The 14,396-nt window shown below is 40.5% G+C and overlaps 1 protein-coding gene across 1 annotated transcript; it reads left to right on the top strand.

Annotated features, from left to right (window-relative positions):
• Window positions 1–365: 365 nt before the first annotated feature.
• LOC310725900 (uncharacterized protein) lies at window positions 366–11,689 on the top strand. Its single transcript, XM_083541022.1, has 7 exons — window positions 366–2,196; window positions 2,867–3,346; window positions 3,666–3,907; window positions 5,448–5,765; window positions 6,145–6,324; window positions 7,750–7,850; window positions 11,150–11,689. Exons 3-7 carry the CDS (start codon window positions 3,850–3,852, stop codon window positions 11,249–11,251), a joined length of 759 nt encoding a protein of 252 aa, XP_083397148.1. The 5' UTR covers window positions 366–2,196; window positions 2,867–3,346; window positions 3,666–3,849; the 3' UTR covers window positions 11,252–11,689.
• The last annotated feature ends 2,707 nt before the right edge of the window (window positions 11,690–14,396 follow it).

Genomic DNA, 14,396 nt, shown 5'->3' on the forward strand with positions numbered 1-14,396 from the left:
GATGAAGAAAGAGAATGGAAAAGAGGGATGAATAAATCGGAAAAAGAAGAGTAGTGAAAGAGAGGGATAAAGAAATAAGAAAAGAAAGAATAGTGGAGATAGGGAAAAAATAAACAGGAAAATAAGAAAGAGAAGTAGAAGCGAGGGATGAATACAAAAAACAAGTAAAAAAATCAAAGGTTGCATGTAGGTCTGGAATCATCTGCAGGATTTGGACAGGAAACCCTGAGATTCTGTTCTACACATAATGAATGTTTATTTATTCTTATTGTGTTTAAATGAATGAATGAAATAAAACGTGTTCTGATATTTTTTAATATTTCATGTATTTTTCAGTGCAGTTTTGTTTGAAGATTTTAAATTTGGAGGAACTGTTCATGGTCCTGAACCTGTGTAGCAGACTGGTGATATTAATTCCAGTCCAAATCCATCCTCAAAGTTCTTGAGTTGTTGAGGAACTTCATGGATCTTTAGGATGTTGAGGTTGGAACCAGCCTAACTCCATCCAGAGGTAGAAGAAAGGGACAGGAGCAGAGTAGAGCAGGTGGAGAAGATAAAAGAGTATTTAAAAGAGTGAAATGGGAGGTTTAAAAGACTGTTAGATACCGTGGTAGATGTTGGGTAGGTGTAATGTTCATGCCCATGCACTATATATAAAATAATGCTTTGGGTTCTACTCTCACTGTGAAGTCAACAAACATCAATGTTCTCACCACCTTCTGATATTCTGTTCTGGATTCCCCGTCCAAGTTCCTCACCCTGCCTGGTGGATGGTCACCTGACCTGTTTCACTTAACTCACCAACTGTTTCACTTCCTGTTTGTGGATTCATTGAAGGCGTCTGTGGATTTGTTGAGGGTTGAAGGCGTCGGGCCGCATGCAGCAGTGTGAGGAATAGAGTCACGTTTTAAAGTCAAGTCAAGTCAAGAAGCTTTTATTGTCATTTCTACTATACACAGTGGTACACAGTACACAGTAAAAACGAGACAACGTTCCTCCAAATGTTCTTCCAAACATTCCTCCGTTTATATAAAGACCTGAATAAAGTGTTTGTTTTCTTTTAAGTGAAAGTAAAAGTGAATGCGCCATTAAATTAGCATAAACGCTGTCATTATTTTTCTGCAAAATATTTTGGCCTATTTATTTGTTTGTTTGTTTACATGTTTAATTTAATTGTTTTTGTATTTGCAATTGATTTATTTATTTATTTTCTTATTTGGTTGTTTGTTTACTTGTTTATAAAAAAAATTCTTTGTTTACTTGTTAATTTTTTAACAAGTTTTTTGTTCATTATTGGTTTATTTGCCTGTTTGTTTGTTCTTGTTTGTTTACTTGTTTATGGAATGTATTTATTTATTTATTGTAAAAAATAAAACATTTACTCATGGATGTTTTTATAAATTTTTTCTAATGCATTTTATTCTAATATTTACGCATTTGTTTTTGTTTATGTATTTTTATTTCTGTCCCGCGGCGGGACTCTGGAGTGGAGCGGCGCCCTCTGCAGGATTCTGGAAAGGCTTGGGGGCATGCTTGGCAGGGCAGACAGGCATAGCGGTGATCTCGGCAGGTTAGAAGAGTGGGGCGACGTCCCCAGCCAGGCAGGAAAGGTGAGGTTGGGCAGCCCCCCAGCAAAGCGCAGGGGCCGGAGGGACAGCCATCTTAGGATGGTATTTAAAACCATTTGGCCTGTTTGTGACGCACCCGAAAATATCCCGTTCTCTGCTGGGGGCTGGGCTTTAAAATATCCACCGTCTCAGTTGGGTTTCTGAATTGCTGGTTTGTGGCGGACCAAGCCCAACACTTTATTGCATCCCCTGGGTCCATTTTTGGCCGATTATTCTGTCAGGAAAAGACGGGACACGATGCAAGGCCAGATTATTCTGTCAGAAAAGCAGGTGAGTGGAGACTGGATGGAGAGAGCCAAATGGAGGATGTGACAGGGGTACGGAGAAAACAGGCTTAAATGAAATAGCAAGCAGAGCAAAGAGGCAAAGGCAAAAAAACTAAGTCCAAAAAACAGTCCAGCGTCTAAACACAGGCAAACAGGGCGATGCAGCAGAGACTAAACCAGATCCAAAAAAAAGTCCAAAAAATCTAAGAGCTGACAAGTCCAAAGTCAAAACCAGAGCAGAGACGTGGTCAGGATACAGAACAGGTACAGGAACAAGAACCAGAGCAGGCAGGGTGGCAAGAGTCTTCTTCTTCTTTCGGCTGCTCCCATTAGGGGGCGCCACAGCTGATCATCCGTCTCCATACCACCCTGTCCTCTACATCTGCCTCTTTCACACCAACTACCTGCATGTCTTCCCTCACCACATCCATGAACCTCCTCCTTAGCCTTTCTTTTCTCCTCAGCATTCTTCTAGCAATATACCCCATGTCCCTCCTCTACACATGTCCAAACCATCTCAATCTCACCTCCCTCACCTTCTCTCCAAAACGTCCAACAAGAGCTGTCCCTCTAATAAACTCATTTCTAATCCTGTCCATCGTCGTCACTTCCAACAAAAACCTTAACATCTTCAGCTCTGCTACCTCCAGCTCCACCTCCTGTCTTTTACTCAATGCCACTGTCTCTAATCCATACAACATCTCAGGTCTCACCACAGTCCTATAAACTTTCCCTTTCACTCTCACAGATAGAAGAGTATCACAAATCACTCCTGCTATCACTCTTCTCCACCCACTCCACCCTGCCTGCACTCTTTTCTTCACTTCTCTAACACACTCTCCATTACTCTGCACTGTTGACCCCCAGGTACATGAACTCCTCCACCTTCTTCACCTCTTCTCCCTGTAACCGCACCCCTCCACTGCCCTCCCTCTCATTTGATATATTTGTGATAATTAGATACCATGGTAGATGTTGGGTAGGTGTAATGTTCATGACCATGTAGTCCTTGATGTCCTGTTCTCTCCAACGGTCCTCGATCCGTGCACTCACCTCCCATGCACTATATATAAAATAATGCTTTGGGTTCTACCCTCACCGTGAAGTCACCAAACCTCGATGTTCTCACCACCTTCTGATATTCTGTTCTGGATTCCCCGTCCAGGTTCCTCACCCTGCCTGGTGGATGATCACCTGACCTGTTTCTCTTTACTCACCCACTGTTTCACTTCCTGTATGTGGATTCATTGAAGGCGTCTGTGGATTTGTTGAGGGCTGAAGGCGTCGGGCCGCATGCAGCAGTGTGAGGAATAGAGTCATGTTTTCTTATAAAAACCTGAAAAATGATTTACACATGCATTCTTTTGTCTTATTAGGTGTTTAGAGCTGCTTTTTTAGAGCTCTGTGTGTGTGTGTGTGTGTGTGTGTGTGTGTGTGTGTGTGTGTGTGTGTGTGTCAGTGTGTGTCAGTGTGTGTGTCAGTGTGTGTGTGTGCGTGTGTGTGTGTGTCAGTGTGCGTGTGTGTGTGTGTGTGTGCGTGTGTGTCAGTGTGTGCGTGTGTGTCAGTGTGTGTCAGTGTGTGTCAATGTGTGTGTGTGTGTGTGTGTGTGTGTGTGTCAGTGTGTGTGTGCGTGTGTGTGTCAGTGTGTCTCAGTGTGTGTCAATGTGTGTGTGTGTCTGTGTGTGTTTGTGTGTGTGTGTGTGTGTGTGTGTGTGTGTGTGTGTGTGTGTGTGTGTGTGTGTGTGTGTGCGCATGTGCGTGTGTTCTGCAGTTCTGCAGTGGGTGTGGAAAATTGGGTGGTAGCACATCTGTGTCCGCATGTATATATGTGTGTGTGTGTGTGTGTGTGTGTGTGTGTGTGTGTGTGTGTGTGTGTGTGTGTGTGTGTGTGTGTGAGAGTGACGGCCTGAGGTTTAACAATAGCTCAGTGTTCAGTGTATGATGGACTTTCAGAGATGCAACGTCTCTGCATTACGCTCTGTGGGCTTCTGGCTTCCTGTTTGTGTTCCTGGGGTGAGTCTGAAACACACACACACACACACACACACACACACACACACACACACACACACACACACACACACAGAATTATACATAACTATCTGCATAAGATTTATGGTGTGGGGTGTGTGTGTGTGTGTGTGTGTGTGTGTGTGTGTGTGTGTGTGTGTGTGTGTGTGTGTGTTCTGTAACACAACATTACTGAAGAACATATAAAACTCTGAGTATTAATAACTCATAACTGTTACACACAGACTTCCTGCTTCATCACCATGATACAATCAAGATAATCTTCATGCAGTGTATGTGTGTGTGTGTGTGTGTGTGTGTGTGTGTGTGTGTGTGTGTGTGTGTGTGTGTGTGTGTTCTGTAACACAACATTACTGAAGAACATATAAAACTCTGAGTATTAATAACTCATAACTGTTACACACAGACTTCCTGCTTCATCACCATGATACAATCAAGATAATCTTCATGCAGTGTATGTGTGTGTGTGTGTGTGTGTGTGTGTGTGTGTGTGTGTGTGTGTGTGTGTGAGAGAGAGAGTGTGTGTGTCCACACTTTTGGCTTTAATACAATCAACACAAAGTTTAAATTTGATTATTTATTTATGAGATTTTTTTATATTTGATTTATTATATTTATTTATTTATTTATTTTTAAATTCAGACTCGTAGCTCGCTAAATTTACACTAATCCATGTGCTACACACTTTCTAAAGCTTCCTTACATGTCAAAAACAAGCTCAGAAGCTCAAAAAAAATCAATAAATACATACATCTGCTACTGAAGATTAGCACTTAACTGCCCATAAACAGTTATTTATATTCAGGTGAACGATGAATAAACATTCGTTTGTGAGTACGAGGACGAGGACGAGGACGAGGAAGAGTTCTCTTTTGGTTCCTCTCACACTTTCTAGATCATGAAGTCTCAGGGAGTTTTTCTCTTCCCCTGTAAAACACTGGATCATTTATTATCAATAAACATTCCTAAACTTAACATTTAATTATGTTAACAGACAGACAGACAGACAGACAGACAGACAGACAGACAGACAAACATTACGCCAGTAAGTTGGTTCCTTTTTGATGTACTCAACAGAAAATGTAACGTAATGGACAAAAATGCTGTATTTATCACTTCAAATGAATAATACAATAATGTGTTTTTAAAATTTTGATAAAATTTGTTATTGAAAAAAGAGTTTAAAATGTTATACCTAACGTTCCTGAACATTCAGTCCCGCTGCAGATTCCTGTGCATGTATATATATACAGTCAACCACCCAATTATTTGCAGTTTTTCAAATTTGTGTGTGTGTGTGTGTGTGTGTGTGTGTGTGTGTGTGTGTGTGTGTGTGTGTGTGTGTGTGTGTGTAAAAAACAAACAAATCTTTGCATGATTTATTTATCCCTGTAAGTTTAACCCTCATCTGTAGTTTTTTTAATCTATAGTACTTTTGTGTTTTACTTTTACTCAATATTCTTTATTTTGATTTTTGATTGTATTTTGCTGTAATCTAAACATTGTTGATTCGTTCCTCCAGGTTCCAGCGATGGTTTTTCCGTGACTCAGACTCCGCACACAATCACGCTGATGGAAGGAGTTGAAATTCAGATCAACTGCAGCTGGAACATCAACAACACGGGACTAAAATTGAACTGGTTTAAAGACAATCAGAGAATTCACTCTGACCAAAAGCACAGCATCATAGAAATCTACAACAACAGCAGTGCAAGATTAGTGATAAAACACCCTGATTTTAATGATTCAGGAGTTTATACTTGTGAAGTTATTCAAGACATTCCTCGCCTGATAAGAAAACGAGGAGGAGGAACGACCGTTACATACCAGCGTAAGAGCAGTGAGTTTTATTTCAATATTACGTTTAAACAATAAATAAATAAAAAAAATTCTAAAATGAAAGATAAATAATAATAATAGTAAATATAAGTAGTAATAATGAATATACCTTATTTGCTTTTAATTTGCTATTTTTGATAAAAAATTTAATTAAATCCCCTATTAATTAAAAAAAATATGTACCTACATAGCTAAGTTTTATAACAAAATATTTATTCATTTATTTTTTTGGTTATTTTATTTTAGTTATTTATTGTTCATGTATTTATGTCTCAAAGTTATTATCCATATTTATTTATTTATTTATTTATTTACACGTGCAGAAATGAGAAGTGTCTAATAATAACTTTCTAATAATAAATGACTTTCTTTAAATTCAGCTAACGGTTCTAATGAAAGTCCTCTCAGTTCCACTGCCAAAACGCTGAGCACCACGTCGCCTAACACACAGTCAGGATCAGTGACGGGGCTGGTGGGGTCCGTGTCCGCCGTTGCAGTCACTCTGTCCATCTGTCTGTGTCTGTGTGTGTGGGGGCTGAAACACTGCTGCAGACAATCAGGTACAACTCAATTCACTTATACTTCGTTTTATCCCAGAAAAAACACTGTGTGGACAAACGTTTGTGGACAGCGGACCATAAGATTTCTATTTTTTATCCACATTTAATTCACATTTACTGCTATAATGAGCTCCACTCATCTGGGCAGATGTTCCACTAGATTTTGTGGAGATTTTGTGGAGATGCATTCAGCTACGAGGGCTATATAATGTCTATCTATCTATCTATCTATCTATCTATCTATCTATCTATCTATCTATCTATCTATCTATCTATCTATCTATCTATCTATCTACACACACACATGATCTATATGCTAGGCTCTAGTTCAATAAACACTCAAGTTATATAAATGGAATACTTTAGATACTTCATATTTAATTACTTATAATAATAATAATAATAATAATAATAATAATAATAATAATAATAATAATAATAATACTCATTTGTTGTTCTAATTATTAGTTACAACATTATTCATATTATATACAAATTAGGTTTAATATATTGTGCCAAAAACTTAAAATTTTTTATTAAAACGTCTGCTTGTTTAAATAATATCTAAAATTATATTTTATAATAATTTATAAAAAATAAAATAGAATAATTCGGATTAATGCAATACACTTAATTATATTGGTCAAATTGAGTAATCAATTAAATTGGCATAAAAAAAATTAATAAATGGAAAAATTTTATGAAATAGTTTGTTCGACCCTATTTTGGTAATACAGATGTATGTATCAACTAAACTAAATTATAAACACAACACAACTGCCCCCGTTTTTCATGAGTTGATCTCAAAGAATTTTTCCATGTACACAAAAGACCTATTTCTATCAAATATTGTTCACAAATCTGTTGAAATCTGTGTTAGTGAGCACTTCTCCTTCCACCTCGTTAATCCATCCACCAGCCACCCAAATCAATCAACCTCTTAATACCATCAGTATTACAAAGAAGTGCAGTAGAACAGATTGCTGCATCTCACTGGAATCTCATACAGTGAGAATGAATGTCATCACTAATGCACGAAACCCAATGAACACAAATCAACACGTCTCCTTTCACTGTAGCCACAACTGCACCTCCCTGATCGCTAAAATCTGACAGGATAGAAACTCTAACATAGGAAACAGAGCAAGTGACAGAAACACTATGAAATGATGCGAATAGACTATTGGAAATAATTGTATAGATATTCGTGAAAAAAGACGTTATTAAATTAAAACGTAAGTCATGACGACCATCGCTGCCCTGAATATGGGTTGTTGCTATGGCAACCCGCAACTAAATTGGATAGCTGACTGATAAGACGCCTTGATGTTGTTGAAACATGATAAACAGAGATCTCTTCTCAGGAGGTCTGAGGCTTTAAAAGAAAAAACGTTTACGCAACGTAAATCTGTGTTCCTGTTGTAGAGAGAACGGTGATAAGGGAGGGGCCTCCGAGTGAGGGGGAGGAGCAGGAAGCCAGCGAGGACAGAGGAAGCACGGCAACTTCCAGAGGATCCACACAATGGGTAAGAAACCCTGTGAAGAGTCTGCTGAGGCTCTTTTCCTGCTAGTCAGGTTCATTTCTGAGTTAATCTGAGAGCTATAATGTATGTGTTCCACTATAATGTGTGTGGTATTATGGGATTGAGCGTCGGACCTCTGATGGTGTGTTTCCGGTATCTGGCACAAAGATGCTTTAAGTTCTGTACATTGTAAGGTAGAACTTATACGTTTGATGTGCAGTATGTTCTAAAGAAGATTTAGATCGGGGGAATTTCCAATCCTTGACCACCACACCTTGAACTCTTGATCGTGTTCCTCAAACCGTTCATAAGCAGGGTGTTGCAGTGTGGAGGTCCCAGGAAGTTTCATCCAGCTGAAAAAGGACACTGCCATCAGGGAACCTGAACCCTAGATACGTAGCCCTATTCCATTAACTAAGCTCCATGAAGACATGATTGTTGAAGAATTCGATTATCCTGCACACACTGACCTTCTCAATGCCCCTCAACCCCGCTGGATAACTAGAGAATCCTCACCTCCTCATTAATGCCAATGACACGACCGTGGTGGGTCTCATCAGCAAGAACGATGAGTCAGCATATAGAGAGGTGATCTAAATGATGCATACTTTCATGTATCCATCCTCCCTTCTCACAGGAAGTTCCTGAGGTTCCTTTGGGGGCCGAAGCTTACCAATATCGGGTTCTTCCATTTGGGCTTGCCCTCTCACCCTGCACCTTCACAAAGTGCGTGGATGTAGTTTTGGTTCCCCTGAGACTTCAGGGCATCCGCATCCTAAACTTTATCGTCAAATGGTTGATATAAGCTCGATCAGAGCAGTTAGCAGTCCGGCATCGAGATGTCGTACTCGCTCACATGAAGGTACTTATCTAGGTGTCATGGCAAGGATTCAACCCTTATGCGTGCACAGCTTTCCCCTGCCCGCATTGCGTCCATCCTTAATGCCATCAGGAGGGTCAGGGAAGGGCATTCACTCACTGTCAAGCAGTTCCAATGTCTGCTCGGGCTTATGGCAGCAGCGTCCAATGTGATTCCACTTGGCCTCCTGCACATGAGAACCCTTCAGTCGTGGCTCAGGACCCAAGGATCCTTCCGTACTATCAAGGTCATGCGGCCCTACGTGCCTTAGATGTTTGGAGAGGTTGGCTCCGTTCACCCTCAAAGTGTACGCGTCTGCAATTTCGGTGTATAATGCCCACGTGGCGGTGCAATTACTGGGCAGAGACCCACTGGTGACGTTGACCTAGAGTGCCTGGATGGAACCTGGTCGTTGTGCTGGAGGCTCTATCTGAGCCCCCCTTTTAGCTATTGGCCGAGGCTTCTTGGAGGCACCTCACAGTCCGCCATTGTAAATAAGAACCTGTTCTTAATGACTTGCCTGTAAAAATAAAGGTTAATAATAACAGTCAATAATGTGTTTTTTCTGGCTATTTGCACTCTTAAAAAAGTAGGAGACTTACAGGCCCTCTCAGTAGCCCCCTTCTTTCTGGAGTTTACTCCAGGTATGGCCAGTGCCTTCTTGTACCCTTGAACGGGTTTCATCCCCATGGTGCCCTCAGTTTATCCACAAACTGTTAGGCTCCAGGCATTCTATCCTACTAATTTTTAGTCCCCAGACCAGGAATTCTGAATTCTGAGCTTTGTATTTTGTATGTAGCTCTGTGTTCTGTTATGTAGCTCTGTGTTCTGTTATGTAGCTCTGTGTTCTGTTATGTAGCTCTTTGTGCTTTTATGTAGCTCTGTGTTCTGTTATGTAGCTCTGTGTTCTTTTATGTAGCTCTGTGTGCTGTTATGTAGCCCTGTGTGCTTTTATGTAGCTCTGTGTTCTGTTATGTAGCTCTGTGTTCTTTTATGTAGCTCTGTGTGCTGTTATGTAGCTCTGTGTTATGTTATGTAGCTCTGTGTGCTTTTATGTAGCTCTGTGTTCTGTTATGTAGCTCAGTGTTCTGTTATGTAGCTCTGTGTGCTTTTATGTAGCTCTGTGTTCTGTTATGTAGCTCTGTGTTCTGTTATGTAGCTCTGTGTGCTGTTATGTAGCTCTGTGTTCTGTTATGTAGCTTTGTGTGCTGTTATGTAGCTCTGTGTTCTGTGATGTAGCTCTGTGTGCTGTTATGTAGCTCTGTGTTCTGTGTGTCGCTCTGTGTTCCGTGTGTCGCTCTGTGTTCTGTTATGTAGCTCTTTGTTCTGTTATGTAGCTCTGTGTTCTGTTATGTAGCTCTGTGTTCTGTTATGTAGCTCTGTGTGCTGTTATGTAGCTCTGTGTGCTGTTATGTAGCTCTGTGTTCTGTTATGTAGCTCTGTGTGCTGTTATGTAGCTGTGTTCTGTGATGTAGCTCTGTGTGCTGTTATGTAGCTCTGTGTTCTGTGTGTCGCTCTGTGTTCCGTGTGTCGCTCTGTGTTCTGTTATGTAGCTCTTTGTTCTGTTATGTAGCTCTCTGTGCTGTGATGTAGCTCTGTGTTCTGTTATGTAGCTCTGTGTTCTGTGTGTCGCTCTGGGTCTACGCCAACATATAGTTTAGCATCAATTCAACATCTCCAGACTCGAACTCGCCACAACACACGTGACCTCATTTACATGTTTTTATTTAAGAAGGTTTCGTGTTCATGATAATTGTAATAGAAATCAATCAGTGTTTGAGTCTATTAGATCAGTGTGCTGAGAGTCACATTCGAGTCTTTTCACATAAACTGAGGTGATTAAGTGAAGAATCTTGTGATAAAAATGAACATTAAAAACAAAAGTTATAAGAAATTATAGCACTTTTGGATATTTAAGTACATTTAAAGGTAAAAACTTTTCCTCTTTTACTTTTACTGGAGATATTTTACTGAGTGTCTCTACTTTTACTCAACTCAATGGCTACAAATCAGAAGCTAACTCAAGGAAAAGTGTTCCCAGTGTGGGAAGCTGCAAGTCCCAGTACGCCACCTGCTGAATGTTTTTTTCTGATCAAGTGTCCGGAAAAGGGATGTAAGACCAGTAAAGCGATGCAGATTAACCATTTAGCGAAGCATTTAAGTGATTCGAAAAGGAATTTGTAATTTGGATGATGCCAATTGCTTGCAAATCAACCAGGTAATTCTGAAAGCTAGTTGTACATTGTGCCTCCACCCACACATCCTCTCTGTGGTTTACTGTACTCAAATTACCACCAGGTCCTCATGGTAGGCATTTCCTGGCCACTCTGTGGGAGCACGTGCTAAAAAGTTGAGAACAAATTTAGCTAAACGGCAAGCGAATAACTAAACTACACATAAGTATTAAACTGATATTTGGCTTTTTGTTCCTTCTCTCCTGCAGTATATGGTTCCTGTTTACGAGTCTTACTTCGACCTGCAGAGGAGCGACGAGCTGAAGTGTGCAGACTCGGATACCTCCGCATGCGCTTCAGCTCTGAACTGATAACCCTGATGGAGACAAACAACAGGAAGTATGGTCAGAAACCCCCAGATGAGCTCGACATTACGGATCGAGTTCAAGATGTTTTTTAGATTGTTACAAAAAAATCGCCAATGTACAAAAGCTTTGAAGTTTCATCGCGTTTACAGCGTGGGTAAAATTAAACGTGTCAAGAGCCACGTCTTACCCGCGAGGTCACCGATCGCCACAATGCCAATTTTTCAGGCCTTTTCTTTGCGAGATTTACATTAGCATGTATTGTGTTGTATAAAGGAAGCTGACTGAGCATTAATCCCAGACACAAAGCCTCACTTTTCTACGCTCCAAGTCTTTCTTTTTTTGCTAACAAGGCTAACAATGAAGCGCATAAAATTGTATGCATTACTGCAGGAGTGTTTGTTAATGTAAGTTTTTGTTTCTATGGAAATTGTGAGGGGGGGGGCTTGATGGGGTTTGGGGGGTTCAATCTTAGGTCAATCTGCATCTTATTTTTATATATACTGTATATATTTACATCTCTAAATAAATGTTTTAATAAAAAAAGTTTTCGGTCAAATTAATCACCCCAACAAACAAAGTAAAGAACCTGGTGCATAAGTATGTATGTATTCCAATTCAGAACATCATCACTGGGTATAATGATTCCACCGTCTCAAGAGGAGGAAGGTAGTTCTAAAACTCGTAGTTGGATTTGTGCTCCTCACCTGAGTCATCTTGGAAGGTGATATGTTTCCTCTTCAGATCTCTAACAAAGACCAGCAGGAAATAAATCAGTATTTTGGAGCTTTGCATGATGCCATTTATGGCGTCTAGAGCCTGTAGAGCATCATACACCTGACGAAGCACGGTGGTGGTTTTCTACTGTTAGAACTGGAGCATGTTACCATTACTACCACACTGCTTTATCGTGTGTATGGTGTGCTTCAGGATTTGTTTTATGTCCTAAACATTCTACATTATCTCAGATCATAACACATAACGGTTCGGCAAAGCATGAGGGCATCTCAGATGTTCAGTGAAGTCTTTTTATAGAAGACCCTGACCCTAGCTTCACGATACATTTACTATTCCTCCAAAGGTATCAGACAACCGAGTATTCCACAGGTATTGAATGCGGTGGCATGATATTTTCCCTTCACTTAAACCTGTTCCAGCATTACAATGTGCACAAAGCCAACTCCATGAAGATCTGCTCTCCATGGGTTGGAATGGAAGATCTCCTGAAATAAAGTGAATGCACCCCAGGCCTCCTCACATCATCTCACCTACATCAGTAGCTCTGATGAAGGAATCTCCAACATGTTCTCACTCCCAACTCATCACATAGTGTTGGAATCTCACACCAAATATACTGGAAGATCTCAGTGTGGAATGGGATGTGGTGTAGATTTGTCACTTACGTCCATATGACCCTTCATTTGCTACAACCTTGATACCACAATTAGCAAACATATGTGTAGTGAAACCCAAACCACACATACACAATCCTATACATTCCTATCCTATACCAAAAGTTTGGACACACCTTCTCATTCAAAGAGTTTTCTTTATTTTCATGACTATGAAAATTGTAGATTCACACTGAAGGCATCAAAACTATGAATTAACACATGTGGAATTATATATGGAATTATATACATAACAAAAAAGTGTGAAACAACTGAAAAATGTCATATTCTAGGTTCTTCAAAGGAGCCACCTTTTGCTTTGATCACTGCTTTGCACACTCTTGGCATTCTCTTGATGAGCTTCAAGAGGTAGTCACCTGAAATGGTCTTCCAACAGTCTTGAAGGAGTTCCCCGAGAGATGCTTGGCACTTGTTGGCCCTTTTGCCTTCACTCTGCGGTCCAGCTCACCCCTAAACCATCTGGATTGGGTTCAGGTCCGGTGACTGTGGAGGCCAGGTCATCTGGCGCAGCACCCCATCACTCTCCTTCTTGGTCAAATAGCCCTTGATGCCTTCAGTGTGACTCTACAATGTTCATAGTCATGAAAATAAAGAAAACTCTTTGAATGAGGTGTGTCCAAACTTTTGGTCTGTACTGTATAGGAAAACTGTGTGTGTGTGTGTGTGTATGTGTGTGTGTGTGTGTGTGTGTGTGTGTGTGTGTGTGTGTGTGTGTTTGTCTGTTTGTGTGCGCACAATCGGGCCATGGTGGAAACTTTGAGCAGCATCATGAAGGTCAGTGGTTGGAAATTTAACCTTCTGAGGTCACTTCCTCTACTGTTGAAGATTTGCAGCTGAAAACGATCTGCACACACACACACACACACACACACACACACACACAGTCCTGATTTCATAATCTCTGGATGGGTTTCCTCTGGGAGCTGAAGTTTCTTCCCACCACACAAATACATGCTAAATGCTAAATAGGGAGACAATAAACTCTGTGTGTGTGTGTGTGTGTGTGTGTGTGTGTGTGTGTGTGTGTGTGTGTGTGTGTGTGTGTGTGTGTGTGTGTACTTTCACATGGCTGTGGTTTATGAGGGCAAACTTGAAAAGAAGAAACGTTGCAGAAAATTTAAACACTGATGAAGACTGAAAGCAATACGACTTTGGACATGAGGCACTAAAGATTCACACGCAAGAATTAATGAAGTCATTCATACATACCAACCCACACTCACACACATCTAACACACAATCACACACATCTAACACACACTCACACACATACAAACACACACTCACACAAATCTAACACACACTCACACACATCTAACACACACTCACACACATACAAACACACACTCACACACATCTAACAAACACTCACACACATCTAACACACACTCACACACATACAAACACACACTCACACACATCTAACAAACACTCACACACATCTAACACACACTCACACACATCTAACAAACACTCACACACATCTAACACACACTCACACACATACAAACACACACTCACACACATCTAACAAACACTCACACACATCTAACCCACACTCACACACATCTAACACACAATCACACACATCTAACACACACTCACACACATACAAACACACACTCACACACATCTAACACACAATCACACACATCTAACACACACTCACACACTTACAAACACACACTCACACACATTTAACACACACTCACACACATCTAACACACACTCACACACAT

Source organism: Silurus aristotelis, assembly GCF_946808225.1.
Source record: "Silurus aristotelis genome assembly, chromosome: 5".
NCBI classification, from domain to species: domain Eukaryota; kingdom Metazoa; phylum Chordata; class Actinopteri; order Siluriformes; family Siluridae; genus Silurus; species Silurus aristotelis.

Excerpts from the sequence above, each read along its gene's own strand:
- LOC310725900 (XM_083541022.1), top strand. The coding sequence starts at position 3,850 with ATGCAACGTCTCTGCATTACGCTCTGTGGGCTTCTGGCTTCCTGTTTG. Across the intron at positions 5,766-6,144 it reads TACATACCAGCGTAAGAGCA|CTAACGGTTCTAATGAAAGT; the intron begins GTGAGTTTTATT and ends CTTTAAATTCAG. Across the intron at positions 7,851-11,149 it reads CCAGAGGATCCACACAATGG|TATATGGTTCCTGTTTACGA; the intron begins GTAAGAAACCCT and ends TCTCTCCTGCAG.